The 20302-nt window shown below is 40.9% G+C and overlaps 1 protein-coding gene and 1 non-coding gene across 2 annotated transcripts in view; both read left to right on the top strand.

The window, feature by feature from the left end:
- LOC112262432 (afadin-like) overlaps positions 1-9937 on the top strand; it is a 31412-nt gene extending 21475 nt beyond the window's left edge. The window contains 8 exon segments of the mRNA XM_042330605.1: positions 3308-3426; positions 3661-3858; positions 7269-7354; positions 7517-7654; positions 7814-8461; positions 8618-8731; positions 8982-9235; positions 9436-9937. Of these exon segments, the coding sequence (XP_042186539.1) occupies positions 3308-3426; positions 3661-3858; positions 7269-7354; positions 7517-7654; positions 7814-8461; positions 8618-8731; positions 8982-9235; positions 9436-9553 (1675 nt within the window). The 3' untranslated portion in view covers positions 9554-9937.
- A 7218-nt stretch (positions 9938-17155) lies between these two features.
- trnal-cag lies at positions 17156-17238 on the top strand. The gene has a single exon. It is a non-coding gene; the product is annotated as a tRNA-Leu (tRNA).
- The last annotated feature ends 3064 nt before the right edge of the window (positions 17239-20302 follow it).

Raw genomic sequence — 20302 nt, 5'->3', positions numbered from 1 at the left:
CTTGTGATGGTGCCTGGACAGCAGGCCAGCAGTGGAGAATATCCTCTCCGCGCTTGCAGAGCCAATGGGAATGCTAAACACCCTTTTGGTCACTCTTGCCAGGCTGGGTAGAGATCTAGAGTTGTTTGTTTAGATAGGCCTAAATGTTTTTAGGCAAAATAACCCAATCAAAATGGAAAGGTCCTTGAACGAGGGGAATATGCCAGGCCTATTCAGCCAAAATGGCCTATTGTATAGATAATAGAACAAAAATGAACGAAAAGTTTAAGAGATCAGATTTTTAGCTTAGAAATACTTTGCTACAATGACAAAGCATGTGCACATAGTAAGTACACCATCAAGCTTTCGGGATAGGTGTCTTTTCAGAATGATTCTTTAGTTTTGGACACTACATTACCGCACTCCCTCTCTTGCTCTTGGTCCTCCTTTTTATAATTCACCTTAATTTAGCACCTGTGCGTTTATCAGTTTCTTTATGGAAATATTTAGCGAACTCCACGACAGTAACTAAAGCAAGGGGCTAAAGCAGCACACAAGTAGACTACAAATGCATGCTGGGCCAGGCATGCCCCCCTGAGCTCGTAAAGTGAGCGCTACTGGAGCGAAATTGGGGGGTGAGAAGGCCGACACACCAGCCTTTGGGAATCGAACTTCACGCTCCAGTCAAATTGGAGCGATCTGTGCCGCTCCAGCAACGCTCTGCTCACGTACTCTTAAGTTCAGATAGTCTGGCTAACACCAGCCTCTCCACATCCTTGATTTGAGAGTCTGAAACGGGTGCTTTGATGTGTCAGCACGAAGCAACAATACTGAAGGGGCTGTGCCCTCAGACTTCAAGGCGGCACCCTACGCTGGTTGGATATCCCCGTTTCAAATTGAACAAATCATGATTTTTGCTTTACATAGGACCGCTCCAGCCCTTCCGTTTCCACCAGCCCTTTCGGGATAAACAAACACACGCAGTAGCTAGCTAGTAGTGACGGGCATTCCGGCTCTTTTCAGTGAGCCGGATCGTTGGGCTCAGCTCACCAAAAAGAACCGGCTCTTTTGGCTCTCAAACGGCTCTTAAGTTAAAAAAACATGTTTTGTATTTTTTTAAGTCAAACCGTTTGCGATAGTTTGACTATGATTGGCGTTAAAACAATTCTAATTAAATTATTACATGAAATGATACTCTACCTTAACCACAATGTATTTAAAAATGCATTGGTTTGTTGTGAAAAAGAATGCTATTAAACATTTAAAAGTATAGTATTTAAAGTATAACTTTTTAATGTATATAAACAAAGTGCATATAAATGTAACAATTCAAAATGAATACAATCTGAACAACATAATAATAGAAAATTGCACCATATCAAAGAAAAATAAATAACAATGTGCAAAACTGCATCATCCCACTTAAAACGTTAAAATTGTCCCTCTTTTCTCTCTCTTCTTTATTGCCATGTTATAACCAGCAGCACACAGCAATGCTGACCATATTTTGCTTTTATGAGAGATTTGCATTCAGAAATGCAAGCTGCCTCACTTGAGGGGCTGATGCGGTTCCTTCACTCAGTAATTATTTGTACCGTTTTTGAGAAGACCCTCTCAGAGAGAACAGATGTGGAAGAGCCTCATCAATCACTCTGGCATCACTGAAGGCGAACTCCTTAAACCTGGGGTCAATTGCAGTGGTTTCTGATAGCACGTGATTATATTCCATTCTGTGGAGCTTTCTGTCCGTTGATGAACATAGGGTGTCACATGTCCTGTGTTTACCTCCCAATCCTCATGGGTCAGAGCATCAACAGGTGCATTGACAATGGCCAGGGTAGAGATGATGGCATCCTTTGACTCAAGAAACAGCTTCAACATATTAAATGTTGAATTCCACCTTGTAGTGCAGTCTTGTTTCGGCCTCAGCTCAGGCATCCCCATCTGGCATTGTGTAGACTAGTTTTTCAGCACATGCTGTGCTCTGTGAAAGTATTTTACAGCTGATTTCACTTTGTCCACAGTGGGCTTCATCACCTTCAGAGCATCTCTTACAATCAGGTTGATTGTGTGGGCAAGACATGGTTGATGATTGGTCCATTTTCAACAGTTTCATGGCTTTGTTTATGTTAGCTGCATTGTCGCTAACACAACAGACCTCTTTTCCATCTTCTTGCCATTCTCTGGCCACTCTCAACAGCTCCTCTCCCAAGTTCTCTGGGGTGTGTCTGTCGCTGAACTCAAAGAAGTCCAGATGAGAGCTAGACATCAAAAAATCTTCAATGAAGTGACATGTACTCTTTCCTCTGGCACTCTTTCCTCTGGTCTAAAAAATATCCCAATTCCCCAGGGCAGTGATTGGGGACACTGCCCTGTGTAAGGTGCCGTCTTTCAGATGGGACGTTAAACGGGTGTCCTGACTCTCTGAGGTCATTAAAGATCCCATGGCACTTATCGTAAGAGTAGGGGTGTTAACCCCGGTTTCCTGGCTAAATTCCCAATCTGGCCCTCAAGCCATCACGGTCACCTAATAATCCCCAATTTGCAATTGGCTCATTTATCCCCCTCCTCTCCCCTGTAACTATTCCCCAGGTCGTTGCTGTAAGTGAGAACGTGTTCTCAGTCAACTTACCTGGTAAAATAACGGATAAATAAAAAAATAAAAAATGGAACCGGCATGTAAGAAGTGGTTACCCTTGATGTCCAACAGTCAGTGGTAAGGCAAACTGCAATAGCTTTTTGGACTCTTTCTCGCACTGAAGCCTGTGTGCTCTCGTACAGTTGTGGAATAGGGGCTTTTGAAAGGGTTTTCCTGCTTAGAATTGTGTACATTGGATTTAGACTATTGCTATAATTTCTGGAACCTCTGTCCTCCACAATGGAAAATGGCTGGAAATCAGTGGCAATCATTTTAGCCAATGCAATATCAATTTGGCCTTGTTTTTCTACAGACATAGACTTGGGCATAAACTGGTCCATAGGAGACTTGACTGAGTGGATACGCTGACTCCACCACTATGTTGAGCCAACCTCCCCTTTTAAAAGCCCAAGATACTAGACCAGTGAGTCACAGCGAGCTGTCTAGTCACGTGGGTCGCTGTCAGCAAGGCTAACTTTCAGGTCCTTTTTTAGTATAACATTTATTTAGGTCTTTACAGATAACTATTCGGTCATTAACCCTGATGTGAAAACAGTTTCTGTTGGAACAATCTGCAATAGTTCCATCTGTTCAATGGTCATTTCAAATATGCTGAAAAACAAATAGAGGATTATGCTTTGAAAGCATAATGAATTGACAGTGATTGATGTGGTCTTGTCTTGATTGTAGGGCAGCAGGCATAATGATGCACACTGGGTCAGTTGTGACTTTACAGGTTGCCAAGCAGGGAGCAACATGCCATGGTCTGGCTGCCTTGCTAGATGAACCACCTTCAGTATCAACTACAGGTACGAGCAGAACAAAGGCATTATTCTCTCTGCATTGTTATCATTTTCCCCTGAACAGTCCCTCAAAAGAGGTCTAATGATCTAAGACCAAAACCAAATTCAGATCATTTAATTTCATGGCTTCCTGTTAGTAGTTGTTTTCCAAAATGAATGGTAAGAATAGTCTTTTTCAATTAATAGTAGACCTACACCTAGATGTTCAAGATCTAACCAACTTTTCTATGGTTCTCCCAGCTTTGGATGGTAGTGGCCCCACCAGCAGCAGCCATGCTAAGCCGAACGGCAAGGCCCTGATCGTGTATGACGGCATGGAGCAGAGCTCTGGGCCCTCAGGACTATGGGGTAATAACTCCCATGGAGGGAACAGGAGACAGAGAGAACAGACCCTGCTGAAGAACAGACAGCTATACTGCTCCAACCCTAACATGATCAGTGAGTCTAACAATAGTGTTCTTTTTGAAAAGTTGACTTAACACCCTTTTCACACTATTGCGTCGATCCAAGCCAGTCATACTGTGCTGTCTCTGATATTTTAGTTTCACATGGTATTTCTCAGCACAGTCCCAGCAACCATGGTAGGTATAACGAAGCCAGCTCAGTACAGCTTGATTTGGCTTGGCTCAGTTCGGCTAGTATTTTGCAACCCTAGATGCAAGTCACATTATAGTGACTTGCAAAGTGATTGGTAATTTATATTGGAATCCAACTCAACATACTGCTGCCACTATATAAGCCGTTGTCCTGCACAGTGGCATTTACCCCTGCTATAGTACACACAGACAAATGTTGAGAACCTGCAGTGGTCAATTGAGTTTCAGACAGCCCTCTGGTGGCTAAAATGTGTTAGGACACTTTGAGCCTGGCTCTATTAGCACAGAGCCTCCTTTGAGTAATTAAAAGCAGGGTTGTCAAACTCATTCCACAAAGGGCCGAGTGTCTGTGGGTTTTTGGATTTTCCTTCCCATTAAGACCTAGACAACCAGGTGAGTGGAGTTCCTTACTAAATAGTGACTTTAATTAATCCATCAAGTTCAAGGTGGAGTGAAAACTCACATTTTATTGTACCTTTATTTAACTAGGCAAGTCAGTTAAGAACAAATTCTTATTTTCAATGACAGCCTAGGAACAGTGGGTTAATTGCCTTGTTCATCTTGCAACCTTTCGGTTACTATTCCAACGCTCTGACCACTAGGCTACCTGCCATGCTTCAGAAAAATGCATCCTTCCTCCCTTGTTTCCTGGTGGTAAGCACATATCTATAGGTGGGTAGGTTCAAGCAAAGTTCACCAATCCAACCAATTAAGATCTGTGATTACTTTGAGGAAAGTAAGAAGGGAGGAAGCATTTCTGAAGAATTCAAACAGGGTCAGGGTCTTGTTTGAATACTTTTCCGCTCAAGGTTAAAATACTTCTAAGATGCACTCTTCCTCCATCCCTTCCGCTCAGTCAAATAATCACTGATCTGGCTAGATTCGAAATGTGAAAATAAGGGTTCCACCACACCGCTTCCACCAATCCACTTCATTACTTCAAGGAATGGAGAAGGAAAGGATGCTTCTTGAAATTATTCAAACAGGGCACTTATTTGCATCCTTTCTTCCTTCCATCCTTGAGGTAATTACTGATCTTTAAAGACGAGATAGGTGCAGGCAAGGGTTCCATCCCACAGCTTTCACCTTTCCTGTCATGTCTGATCAGTGATCCCAAAGCCACTCCTGGGTTGTCTTGGCTGTGTGCAAAGGGTTGTTGTCCTGTTGGAAGGTGAACCTTTGCCCCAGTCTTGCCCCAGTCTGAGTGCGCTGGAGCAGGTTTTCATCAAGGATCTCTCTGTACTTTGCTCCGTCCATCTTTCCCTTAGTCCTAGTTTCCCAGCCCTGCCACTGAAAAACATCCCCACAGCATGATGCTGCCACCACCATGCTTCACCATAGGTATGGTATGGGGTTTCCTCCAGACGTGACACTTGGCCTTCAGGTCAAAGAGGTCAATCTTGGTTTCATCAGACCAAACAATTTTGTTTAGGTACCTTTTGGCAAACTCCAAGCGGGCTGTCGTGCCTTTTACTGAGGAGTGGCCCCCGTCTGGCCACTCTACCATAAAGGCCTGATTGGTGGAGTGCTGCAGAGATGGTAGTCCTTCTGGAAGGTTTTCCCATCTCCACAGAGGAACTCTAGAGCTCTGTCAGAGTGACCATTGGGTTCTTGGTCACCTCCCTGACCAAACCCTTTGCCCCCAATTGCTCTAGGAAGACTCTTGGTGGTTCCAAACTTTTAAGAACGATGGAGGCCACTGTGTTCTTGGGGACCTTCAATGCTGCAGACATTTTTTGGTACCCTTCCACAAATCTGTGCCTCAGGGGCTCTACGGACAATTCCGTCGACCTCGTGGCTTGGTTTTTGGCTGTGGACCTTTTATATAGACAGGTGTGTGCATTTCCAAATCATGTCCAATCAATTGAATTTACCACAGGTGGACTCTAATCAAGTTGTAGAAACATCTCAAGGATGATCAATGGAAACAGGATGCACCTGAGCTCAATTTCGAGTCTCATAGCAAAGGGTCTGAATACTTATGTAAATAAGGTATTTCTGTTGTTTATTTTTAATAATTTAGCAAACATTTCTAAAAGCCTGTTTTCGCTTTGTCATTATGGGGTATTGATGAGATTTTTTTTTATTTAATCCATTTTTGATTAAGGCTGTAATGTAACAAAATATGGAAAAGGTCAAGGGGTCTGAATTCTTTCCGAATGCACTGTACCTCCTAATTTGTGTTTGTGCTTGGCTTACTTTTCACAATGGATTTTTGTTTTGTTTGTATGATATGCCTTTCTGATTATATATATTTTTTCCTGTAATATAAAACAGCACGGACACAAACAACGCAAGAATTATAAAATAAAAAAACAGGTACCATTAAAATATGAAATTTATAATAATAATTTTCTAAAATGTTTTCTCTCTTGCTTCAGGGAATGTGCTTTGGTTATGTTGCCCTTGTGCTTTTAATGTGGCATTCTATTTTGAATATTCACAAATACAGTAAGTTAACTTTTTGCCCACAATGCAATGTGTTTACGATAATCTACTGTATTCAGTTTATACAGTATGTTACTGTTTGAGTAAAAAAGTAATTTACTGTGACAATTACAGGATTTTTTTTTGTATAGTGTACTGTAGAATACTATAGTAAATACTACAGTATTATCAGCAAAAAAACACTGTGGTAAATACTGCAGTAATGTCTACAAAAACACTACAGTCCACAAAACACAACAGTTTTTTTAACTACAGTAAATGCTAAAGTATTTCATTTACATCTCCCTCCCTCATATTCCATCCATAAGTGAGAAACCTACATGCCGAGTATAGATCATATAATTTGTTTGCTAAAGGTTATAGAAAATAGTAGAACCTCTGGACTTTCTGTTCTGAACCCAGTCCTAATGGAAAATGCCATTTTAGTATTTCTCCAGTAGGTTTCCTTAAGGAAAAAGATTCCACTTCTATGTCAAAGATAATAAAACAAAAACAGTGTAGTAAATATTACAGTAATGTCTGCAAAAACACTACAGTAAATACTACAATATACTACAGTCTGCAAAAACACTAAATTCATTACTATAGTATATAGTTTATACTATAGTTAACTGTAAATACTACACTATCCTACAGTACATACTACGGTGTTCACTGCAGTGCTTTGTGCAGACTTTAAGAGTGTATAGTATGTATACCATAATACGCTATAGTATTTTTTCATGTGGGAGTAGTGTGAAAAGCCCTTTTTAGAAATGTTTCATGGCAGTTCTGTCATTTTCTTTCTTTCCTCGCTTGTTCTAGGCCCAGAAGGAGAACCAGTTGACCCAGCCATCCCAACAGACAGTAAAATCACTGCAGTCTCCACCAGCAACCTTCTGTGCTCTGATGTAAGTAATTTAATAATAATACATGGGTTTTATATAGCGCTTTCAAGGACCCAAAGATGCTTAAACAGTGGGTCAATACTTGTAATCCGTGGCTTAGTGGGTTTGTCTACATTGAATCTGTAATGGTATAAAAACACAATCACCTTAATGTTCTCCCATCAGATGTACCAAAGGGAATACCTGACTCTACCAGCCCCTAGGTCTCAGGACAGGAAGACAGTAGCCTTTGAACTCCCACCTCAGGAGCCCAGAGTCTCATTTAATCTAGATGGACAGATCTCCAACAAGAGGACCTTGATGGTATGAGTAGCTACATCTTATCCTTTATACAGCAGTACGTCCCCCAATATCTTAAACCAACTATTTCAAGTTTGGACCATTTCATATATGCAATTGTTACACTTACACTTAATCAACTTAAATGCCAAATGAAAAATAATTGAATATTTCCTTCCATAGCGGCAGGCCCTTTCACAGGAGAATTTGTGCATGGAGAATGATCGCCCCCTAGTGGACAATACACATAATGCATGGAACCAGAACCAGCAGGAAAGCTACTACACCTCCTTTCCTATGAAGCCTAGCATCTCTACCCACGACATACATTACAACCATACTGTCAGCCTCTCCACTAAGACCCAACCGAGCCACCACAACACACGGTATGGCTACTGGAGAACTCCTACGTCACACGACCCTTCGTCTGCCATCCAGCCAATACACATAGACATCCCTGCTACACGGCTTTCCAACACCCAGCCGCGCAGTCCAATGACTACTTTCCAACAAACTCCCACTCTACTGCCCGTGAAGATGAACCAAAACCCTGAGGGTAAAGGCCAGGGACAAGCCCTCCTCAGCAATCAAAAACAGGGGTCTCATTATCAACTGCCAGCCCAGCATCGCCAAGCTACATGTCCTCCTCCATCCTCTGTGTCCATGAGGCAACCTCAGCCCTCACTCTCATCCTCACAGAAGATCCAACAACAACAAGCCTTGAGGAGGGTGCAAACAGCGACGTCCCAACTGTTCCCAACCCAGTCAAAAGACACATCCCTCCAGAGACCTCCAGCTAAACCACAACCAGGGACCACCCCAGGACATCAGGTACTGTACATTCTTTTTTTTGTAATCAAAATCCAACTGTCTTAATACACACGACAGTGAAAACTCAAATGCATGTATGAATAAGGAATATACAAATAAATACACAAATACACTTCCAGTATAAAATACACAATTAATGCCAAATGTCGAAATCAGGACCAATACTTCAGCATGAATAAAGAGCCACCATCAGAAGGCAACAAAAGTCTGTCTCCAGACCCATGGAAGAGGGATGCATGGGAGAAGCAGCAGAAGCAGCAGAGACTACAGGTAACATAATAATAATTAACATCTTTATTTGAAGTGTGTCTACTATATTATACTCTACAGTATTGTGTTGTGTTGTATTGTATTGATTTTGTGTATTTTGTGTTTTTGATGTGTTGCTGACCTCACAAGATGAACTTCCATGCAAATAGAGAATAACGTAACGTATTGTCCATCAAAATCCAAATTTGCTTGTTGCTGGCTGTTCTTACATGGAAATGTGTCTTTTTTTGCCGTCTGTTCCTTGATCTAGGTGGTCGACCTGTTGGAACAGGAGATCCAGGATCTGCAGGCTAAAGCCCAGCTCACACCAGAGGAGACCGACAGGCTCCGTAGGCTCAACCTGGAGTGGCAATTTCAACAGAGACTGCAGGAGTTCCAACAGAATGGAAACGATGATGATGATGAGGATGATGATGAAGAAGAAGATAGAGACACGTCAACAGGAGAAAATGTTCAAGAGTCGAATGAACTCAACGTAAACTTTGATGAGAAGTCCTCGAAAGAGTAAGTTTCAACTTCATTTGAATGTACATTTGTATCCCACAAAAACAATGTCCCTGGCTAAACCAAAAGTTAAATTACATAATTTGTTCTGAAAGTAATGCATCATGATGTATAACAGACCATGATATACAGTATTGTTAACCTATAGGTATTGATCTTCTCAATTACATCCATATGTGTGGGTTATTGATTGGTTGCAGAGGCCAGAAAGAGAACAACTTCAAAGGTGACGCAACACCTGAGAATCTCACATTTAAGGAGCGCCAACGTCTCTTCTCCCTCGGATCAAACGCCTCCATCAAAGTCAAAGCCTTGTAAGATGAGGATCCTGAGAAGATGGCCTCAACATTCGGTCAAGGCTCATCGATCAAGGCTCAACCTTTTTATAAGCTACAGTAGAAACCAATCAGAAGATGTTAGAATTAATATTATAATCTATATTCTGTGGAAAAATGTGGACTATCTTTGTGATTTCTCGGCATGTTTACTTGTCTTTTCTCCTAATTGATCTTTACACTTAGACTGTCGAATGCACATTTTCATGTTTTTCTGTTATATGTTTACTTAAATGAAAACTTAGGTAGGTAGATGCTTTTTTACATACATGGATTTTTAAAAATAAATTAAGATTTGATTCATCTTTTTGGAAAATGTACAACAGCAGTCATGGTATACATTACGGATGTACCGTACATCACATGAGGCTGCTGAGGGGGGGACGGCTCATAATAATGATTGTAATGGAGAGAATGGAATGGCATCAAACACATGGAAACCGTGTGTTTTATGTGTTTGATACCATTCCACTTATTCAGCCTCGGCCTTTACCACGAGTATGTCCTCCCAAATTGAGGTGCCACCAACCTCCTATGCCGTACTCCTCCTTTACAACTCAGGACATCCTACTTGTATGAATAGTTCACTATGTTTAGGGGTGACTCCACAAGAGTCCACGTGTACAGTAATCTGAGCCCTTCTGATCTCATCGGTGACTGAGATTTTCCTGGTCTTTGCCAGCATGGTTCCTGTCCTGCCATGGCCATGAATACAGTAGACAGCTACCCCCTATAGCAGAGAGAAGTACATATGGTTGAGTACATAAGTAAACATACAGAAGGCTATGCGTTTATACACATCATTGTTTGAGAATAATTAGCCTGTGTTCACTGTCCAGACCTGTCACATTGAAATCAGTGGTTAATGTTAATTTAGCTTCATGTGTCAGAAATAAGAACCTCTTTGATGTATTGACTGAATAATGGGTTACTGAATACTTTTTAACTGAATCCTTATATAGCCTTTTGCATTTATTCCTCCACAATGGACATAAACCTCAGAATCTTCTCTGGAGTTGGTGAGGTTTAGGAGCTTTTCTCACACAAGCACACCAGGTGTCGTATGCAATTGTCCAGTAGGTACAGGTAATAGGAAGTCATTTGAGGGAGTGCCAATCTGGCCAATTTGATAGGTTCGACCCAGGAAAAATTGGGGGGTGGATTACAGTCAATCTGAAAATAGTGTGAAATGTAGATGTTATATATTCACAGCTACAGTGCCTTCAGAAAGTTTTCACACCCCTTGACTTTTTACAAATGTTGTTGTGTTAGAGCCTGAATTTAAAATGGATTAAATTGGGATTTTGTGTCACTGGCCTAACAGAATACCCTATAATGTCAAAGGAATTCATTTATTCGAAATGTTTACAAAATCATTAAAAGTGAAACGTGGAAATGTCTCAAGTCAATAAGTATTCAACCCCTTTGTTATGGCAATCCTAAATAAATTCAGGAGTAAACATCTGCTTAACAAGTAACATAAGTCACTCTGTGTGCAATAATTGTCACGGCTGATTTGTAGCAGGGATCGGATCAAAATACAGCGTGGTAAGTGTCCATAGTTATTTTTAATGAAATAAACCGAAACACAACAAAACAATAAACGAACCATGAATAACCGAAACAGTACCGTGTGGTGCAACAAACACAGACACGGAAACAATCACCCACAAAGTACCCACAGAATATGTCTGCCTAAATATGGTTCCCAATCAGAGACAACGATAGACAGCTGCCTCTAATTGAGAACCAATCTAGGCAACCAAAGACATACAATATACCTAGAAAGGAAACAGCCCCATAAACATACAAAACCCCTAGACAAGACCAAAAACACATACATCACCCACGTCACACGCGCACCAGCGACTCCTATGGCGGGCCGGCGCAGTGCGCGCTAACCAAGGTTGCCAGGTTCACGGTGTTTCCTCCAACACGTTTGGTGCGGCTGGCTTCCGGGTTGGATGCGCGCTGTGTTAAGAAGCAGTGTGGCTTGGTTGGGTTGTGTATCGGAGGACGCATGACTTTCAACCTTCGTCTCTCCCGAGCCCGTACGGGAGTTGTAGCGATGAGACAAGATAGTAGCTACTAAAACAATTGGATACCACAAAATTGGGGAGAAAACGGGGTAAAAATAATAAAAATAATAAAAAACTCAAATCTTAAAAAGTAAGACAATAAAATAACAATAACAAGGCTATTTACAGGGGGCACCAGTACCTAGTCAATGTGCATGGCTACTGGTTAATCGAGGTAATATGTACATCTAGGTAGGGGTAAAGTGACTATACATACTGTAGATAATAAACAGTGAGTAGTAGCAGTATAAAAACGGGGAGGGATCAATGCAAATAGTCCCGGTAGCCATTTGATGAATTCTTCAGCAGTCTTATGGCTTGGGGGGTAGAAGCTGTTAAGGAGCCTTTGGGACCTAGACTTGGCACTCTGGTACCGCTTGCCATGTTTGGACCTTCCTCTGACACGCCTAGCATAGAGGACCTGGGTGGCAGGAAGCTGGGCCCCAGTGATGTACTGGGTTGTACGCACTACCCTTGTAGTGCCTTACAGTCGGATGCCGAGCAGTTGCCATACCAGGCGGTGATGAAACTGGTCAGGATGCTCTCGATGGTGCAGCTATATAACTTTTTTTTGGTAATTATCTTTTTATTAAAAATGTTATTTTCTTTTGACAGAGGTTACATAGACAACCCAACAAAGTGCACCACATATAGACTAGGTACAATAAAAGGAATAAGGATGCAGCAAAACATTATTCAAAAATATATTTTCAAATAAAAATATATATACAGACATCACAATTATAACATGGGGCAGTTATGTGAGGTTTTCTACATAGGACCACAATTGAGACCAGATTTTCCTAAATGTATCAGACTGGTGTCAAAGAGAAGTTTCTCTAGGGGTAGAATAGCAGAGGCTTGAGAAAGCCACATTCTCGCAGTAGGTACTTCAAGGTGTGGACCATTATAACAATAAGCATTTTTTGGGGCTAAGTAAACAAGGGTATTGAACAGACGTTCAGAGTCAGGGTCAAACACAACGATTACAATCCAAGTAGAGCAAATATAAATTCAGTGAAAAAGCTAATGATCTACCTAAGATCTTCTGCATGTGTAAATTAATATAATTCCAATAAGACTGGATTCTGCTACAGTACCAAAAAACTTGCGCGAAGGTGCCAGTATCCTGTTTACATTTGAAACATAAATGTGATGCATTGGAAAACATTCTGATGGAAAGGTGTAAAGTAGGTCCTATGAATTGTATTCTTGTGGAGTTGCATTTGGGGTAGACCCTTTCGCAGATAGAAGTCCATTCTTTCACGCCGAATGCATGTCCAATGTCTCTCTCCCAAACACGTCTCAACTCATCATAGGATGAGGCACTTCTGTTCAATAAAATAGAATATATGTCGGAGATTCAACCTCTCCGAACAGTAGGATTCATAAATAGTTTTTCAACTTCGGTAATTTGAAAACATAGTTTATTGACTTTCTTCTGACCCTCTATGAAGTGTCTAAATTGTAGGAACATGGGGGGGGGTCTGTATTAAGGGAAATTGGTGACCAGAGTGATATATGGTCTGGAATTACCACCTTGCATCTTGCCAAGCTAAGAGTATTTTATGTACTGTCAAATTGTCAGATAAGGCCTGGATCTTTTCAAAGCTATTAATAAATGGTAAGGAAGCTAATGCTCTTGGATGACATGCTATCGATTCCATCCCAACCCAAAGTGAGTGGCATCTGTCGAGGAACCAACTAATCATGTGCTTGATCTGAGCAGACCATTAATATAGTTGCAGATTTGGCAAAGAGTCCCCTCCTAAATCCTTAGGCTTAATTAGTTTGGTCAATTTGGTTCTAGGTTTCTTATTGTTCCAGATATATTTAGATATATTGGCATTTATTTTCTGAAAAAAAGGATTGAGATAGATGGCAGGGGATATTTTGGAATAGATAATTTAGTCAAGGAAGGATATTCTTCCTGACGACATTAATCCTGCCAAAAAGAGAGTTTGGTAGGGTAGACCAGTTAATCAGGTCCTGTTTAATATTTGTCAGCAAAGGCATATCATTTGAAGTGAACAGGTCTTTAAGATTTGGAGTAACATATATGGCAAAGTATTTTAAGCCTGTTTCAGTCAATTGGAATAGAGATATTGTTTCTAAGTTGATTGTAGAGGGGATATTCAAAGGTTAAGCAATGGATTTATCCATGTTAATTTTGTACCCTGACAGGTTACCATATTCAGATATGATGTCCATTCCTGCAGTGACAGAGGTCTAGACGTTTAGGTTTAGACGTATACAAGCAAATCAGAGCAAATAATGACATTCTATGCTCTTCTTCACCCATAGAGATGCCCCTGATGTTATTACTAGACCTTATTGCCTCGGCCGGTGGTTACATGACTAACGAGAACAGAGCGGGAGATAAAAGACAGCCTTGACGACAGCCCCTACCGATAGGAAATCTTTCTGATAATTTACCATTTGTGTTAACTGCTGCTGATGGGTCAGAATAAAGTGATTTTAAATTAATAAAATGATCACCCAGATTAACTTTTTCAAATACAGCAAACAAGAATTTGATGCCTTTTTGGCATCGAGAGAGACAATGAGTGCAGGGTCTTTCATTCTGCCAAGGTGGTTTATGATATTCAAAGCACGTCTCACATTGTCTGTTCCAAATCTGGATTTGACAAAACCAGTCTTATCAGGTTTAATGAGGTCTGGAAGTAGGACCTCCAACCTGCGGGAACGTGTTTAAGCGACTATTTTAACATCAACTCCTATCAAACTAATAGGTCTAAACGAAGAGCAGTTTAATGGGACTTTGGTGTTTTGGATGCAGTTTTCCAGGACTCTGGTATGATGTCTCTTTCGAACGTATCATTTAAAGCAGGCATGAAGATAGGGCATATCTCAAGCCAGAACTTCTTGTAGAACTCGCTGAAGAACTTTTTGAGGATCTGGGGATCCATGTCAAATCTTTTCAGTCTCCTGGGGGGGGGATAGGTGGTGTCCTGCCCTCTTCACAACTGTCTTGGTGTGTTTGGACCATGATAGTATTTTGGTGATGTGGACACCAAGGAACTTGAAGCTCTCGATCCGCTCCACTACAGGCCCTCCTTTTCCTGTAGTCCACGATCAGCTCCTTTGTCTTGCTCACGTTGAGGGTTAGGCTGTTGTCCTGGCGCCACACTGCCAGGTCTCTGATCTCCTTCCTGTAGGCTGTCTCATCGTTGTCGGTGATCAGGCCTACCACTGTTGTGTCGTCAGTAAACTTAATGATACAGTTGGAGTCATGCTTGGCCATGCAGTCATGGGTGAACAAGGAATACAGGAGGGTACTAAGCACGCACCCCTGAAGGGCCCCGATGTTGAGGATCAGCATGGCAGATGTGTTGTTGCCTACCCTTACCACCTGGGGGTGGTCAATCAAGAGGATCAGAATCCAGTTGCAGACAGAGGTCTTTAGTTCCAGGGTGCTTAGTGATGAGCTTTGTGGGCTCTATGGTGTTGAACGCTGCGCCGTAGTCAATTAACAGCATTCTCACATAGGTGTTCCTTTTGTCCAGGAGGATATGTTGGGGCGGTATGCGAAGTGGGTCTAAGGGTTTCCGGGATGATGGTGTTGATGTGAGCCATGACCAGCCTTTTTAAGAACTTCATGGCTACAGACGTGAGTGCTACAGGGCGATAGTTATTTAGGCAGGTTACCTTGGCATTTTTGGGCACAGGGACTATGGTGGTCTGCTTGAAACATGTAGATATTACAGACTTGGTCATGGAGAGGTTGATATATCAGTGAAGACACTTGCCAGTTGGTCCGCACATGTGACCTTGTGAATGTTGACCTGTTTCAAGATCTTACTCACATCGGCTATGGAGAGCGTGATCACTCAGTCTGGTGCTCTCATACATGCTTCAGTGTTGCTTGCCTCGAAGCGAGCATAAAAGGCATTTAGCCCATCTGGTAGGCTTGCGTCACTGGGCAGTTCACAGCTGGGTTTACCTTTGTAGTTCGTAATAGTTTGCAAGTTCTGCAACAAAAATGAGCGTCAGAGCCGGTGTAGTAGGATTTTATCTTAGTCCTTTGTTGACGCTTTGCCTGTTTGATGGTTTATCTGAAGGCATAGCGGGATTTCTTATAAGCATATAAGTATTGAGTATTATAAGTATTGAGCAAGTCACTGGTGCTTCCTGTTTTAGTTGTGGTGGCAAGCATGAAGTTCCCTGTTATGGTGAAGGAGACCGAGGTAGCAGGAGTGAGGGCTGTCCAGCATGTGGGCTGGGCTGTCCGCCAGGTCGCAATTGTAAATGAGAACTTGTTCTCTGGTTCCCTGGTTAAATAAAGGTGAAATAAAAAAAATAAAAAAATGTCTCCTATCCAGGGGCGATGAGAAGAGTGGAAGTAGGGAGTAAAGTTGAAGATAACATTGCAGGTGGATTAGAGAGACCAGTAAATGTTACTCACCAACAGGATTCTGACACGTTTCATGTTAAAAAGGTGGACTGTATCGTTTATGCATTGCACACCGCAAACAAAGAAGAAATCAGAGAAAAAAGGCATTGTTTTGAGTGCGGCTGGATGTTTTTTGGGACTCAGGGATTTTACAGTAGAGACATTACAAGGAATCCTGTCGACAAATGTCTTCACAGGCACCTGAGCCAGTGTCGGGATGTGATTTGGACTATGACTGAAGGAGTGGGATGTGTTTTTAAATTTATTTTATTCTTGTACTGCTTATGATGTTTTTCTTCTTCTCCCTTTTCCGCAACCCATACAGTAGGTGGCAGCACGCACCTTTAACTTTTGTCTGCTGATCGCCATAATACCAGAGAAGAAGACGTGACCAACAACATGACTGAAAAACAGGAACCAACTGCCGCAATTATGTATACAGTGGATATGTACAAATTAATGTGATATTAGGATCTCTTTCAGTGTTTCACTCTCTCAATTGATTGTAGGCTACAATATACACACATGTGATTTCAGTTCGTGTGTGTCTGGTATGGGAGTTGGAGACATGTTTATTTCGACATTATAAAGAAACACTTTTATAAACAATGCCAACTCAGCCACATTGGTCTGAGTCTTGCTGTTGAAAAACCCATTTTAGTGTCCGACTTTCGGCTGTTGCAGATGCGCCTCCCCCGTCCTTCCTCTAACGTTACAGTAGGTTGCTTTAGCCTTACAACTCAACGAGCCCCTTAGCTACGTCACAGCCACGTATAGAACAATGAGCTAGGTAGTTATAATAAACAATGTGTTAATTATAAAATCTTTGCCACAGCTGCTGGAGCTTCCTCCCGTTTTCTTTTGCTCGTTGCCAAAAGTCATCGGTTTTGAATTTGTCCGTTGCGGCAGAGAGATTGGGTTAAAGTGAAAAAGCGTTAGCACCTGGTGTGATAAAAATCTAGCAGTTTCGAAATCATGCAAGTTTAACGAAAGAAAACCATATAATGTTTGCATTGCATGAACTTGCTTGTTTTGTTCTGTTTTGTTGTTTTTTAAATCTTTAAATATGAAGATGTACAGTTAAAGAACATGTGTCAGGATGGCCGAGCGGTCTAAGGCGCTGCGTTCAGGTCGCAGTCTCCCCTGGAGGCGTGGGTTCGAATCCCACTTCTGACAGTATTTTTTTGTTGTGACTGAATCAGTTTGCAACTATGTTTATAACCTTGGCTACAAGTAAGTTATTTTAAATGTGCATTTAATGCAATACTAAATAATTAGGTATAAAATTATGTTGGAACTGTTATCCATGTGAGGGCACTAAAGTGCAACAAATGGTAACTTTTCACATTTTAGGGGTGAAATTGACCTAGGTACAGATCTAGGATCAACTTTCCCTCCCCCTAATCCTAATTTTAACCATCAATGGGGGACATGCAAAACTGATCTAGAGGCAACTTCATCCTACTACTGCTTTAAGATGCATCTATCCATTTCAATGTATTGCTATTGCTCTTCACTTATGCCTAGTCTACATAGACTACACAGTCTACATAGACTAGGCCTACTGAGTCGTTTTTATGGTTGAATAACTCAAGATAGAAAATGTACCTGACATTTGTCGAGACTCTTTTCACTGCACTTCGATAAAAAGTGATTTTCGTTGCAGGTTGGGAGAGCATTTTCACGAACCCTAACCGTTTCCCTAACCTGAACCTCAGTCTCCTGACCTGCTACGCTACTTCTCCGAACCTTATGCGTAAGTTCTCCGAACCTGTTACGAAAAAGTAACTTCGGTATCAAAGTGCTGTGAAAAGAGTTTCCCTACATTTGTCTTGTCTCCTGCACAATTAGTGAAAAAATATAATTGGTCTGCCTGTCTGAACGCAGACTAAACAGAGCCTTCGGGGGACTACTAGTGTAACAGGGTAGAGGTGCATTTTCCAGTCACACCTTATTAGAGTAACTACAGTAGTAAATGTGTATGATTTGCTATTGGTCAGTTTGAATTAATTGTTTGTGTGCTCTGATTTGTTGCTGGTGTGACTCTGGAGAATGCACATCCATTCTTTCACACAATAGTTATAACATCCGCAATAACATCTGCTAAATATGTGTATGTGACCAATACATTTTGATTGGATTTGATTCGTTACACTGGTTGAACCAGACAAATGTGAACGATTGTGTTAGAATTCATGGACAGCAAATCTCCACTCCACAACGATCATCATTCTCCTTTTCTACCTTTCTCAGTTTGAGTATTTTGTAACACACAACAGGTTTCTGCAATACTGCAGTGAATCTAAAAAAAAAAAAAGAATCACTTCTTATGTGCAACTTCATTCATTTATTTAGGCATATGGACAATTGGCAAGATTATAAATCTGAATGTACCCCATAATATGTCTCAGCCTACCTTTTGTTTTGTGATGAAGGGAACAGTTATTCAACCAAAACTATGGTTCATCAATTATCAATCACCTATGATAGATTCTGCACAATCTGGGATTATCTACTGGATTCCTCCTTTCAACTCGAAAGGGTGATTGATACATTTGATATGGTTTTATGAATAACCCTCACGATCTTGGGGCATGTGAATGGAAATGGTCATCGCTGTCTAATACTTCAACTAGTAGCTTCATGTTCAAAGTGCTGTACATATCCCACCACCCAAAACACTAACCCTGACCCAAACCCCCAAAATACTAAATTTAAGGGACATTTCTGACCAGCATCCCATTAACTGCCCAACTAGTCAAAACCTAAAACGGACCCTATTTTAAACTCAAAAATGTAATCTAACCCTAACTTTACCACTAAGCCTAACATTAGGGGTAAACCTTAATCTAATGTTAACCAATTGTGAAATTCATCATCGGCTTGCAGATCAGTTACGTCACTTTAGTTTTTCCCATGACAGAGATGTCTTTATGGAGTCCATGTTGAATCATTATTATCATTTTAATACAGTTGGCACTACCAGACAGAGGCTGCCTTGTTCATACAATCTCTACATTAAAACAAAAGAAAAAATTGTTGTTTGATAATTTCATGCAATTATTAATGATATCAACACAAACATTCAGAACGCACAGCACAACACAGTTTACTTGCTAGCATTTTTATACAAATAGTAAAAAGAGAGCTTGTATCTGAAGGAAACAAATACCGTATCACATTGCCAGATATATGTTTAGATACTGAAGAAAAAACTATTCTCAGAGGTTTAAAGAAACATCTCTGTAAAGAATATAACTGAATTGAATGTTCAAACTTTCCATTAAAAAGCTTTCACCAACTCAGATGTAAAAAAAGAAAAGTTTAAACAGCTGTTTCAGTAATCACATACAGTACCAGTCAAAAGTTTGAACACACATACTCATTCTAGTTTTTCTTTATTTTTACTATTTTCTACATTGTAAAATAATAGTGAAGACATCTAAACTATGAAATAACACATATGGAATCATGTAGTAACCCCAAAAAGTGTTAAATCAAAATAGATTTAAATAGATTAACCCATTAAAGTGTTAAACAAATCAAAATATATTTTATATTTGAGATTCTTCAAAGTAGCCACACTTTGCCTTGATGACAGCTTTGCACACTCTTGGCATTCTCTCAACCAACATCATGAGGTAGTCACCTGGAATGCATTTCAATTGGCAGGTGTGCCTTGTTAAAAGTTCATTTGTGGAATTTCTTTCCTTCTTAAAGAGTTTGAGCCAATCAGTTGGGTTTATAACAAGGTAGGGGGGTAGCCCTATTTGGTAAATGACCAAGTCCATATTATGGCAAGAACAGCACAAATAAGCAAAAAGAAATGACAGTCCATCATTACTTTAAGACATGAAGGTCAGTCAATCAGGGACATTTTAAGAACTTTGAAAGTTTCTTCAAGTGCAGTTGCAAAAACCATCAAGCACTATGATGAAACTGGCTCTCATGAGGACCGCCATAGGAAAGGAAGACCCAGAGTTACCTCTGCTGCAGAGGATAAATTCATTAGAGTTACCAGCCTCAGAAATTGGAGCCCTAATACATGCTTCACAGAGTTTAAGTAACAGACACATCTCAACATCAACTGTTCAGAGGAGACTACGTGAATCAGGCCTTCGTGGTCGAATTGCTGCAAAGAAATCACTACTAAAGAACACCAATAAGAAGAAGAGACTTGCTTTGGGGAAGGAAAAGCAGCTCAGCATATTTGGGAACTCCTTCAAGACTGTTTGAAAAG

This window comes from Oncorhynchus tshawytscha, linkage group LG11 (assembly GCF_018296145.1).
Source record: "Oncorhynchus tshawytscha isolate Ot180627B linkage group LG11, Otsh_v2.0, whole genome shotgun sequence".
NCBI lineage: Eukaryota > Metazoa > Chordata > Actinopteri > Salmoniformes > Salmonidae > Oncorhynchus > Oncorhynchus tshawytscha.
Note: the sequence above shows the minus strand (reverse complement) of the source record. Positions and strands in the feature narration are given on the sequence as shown.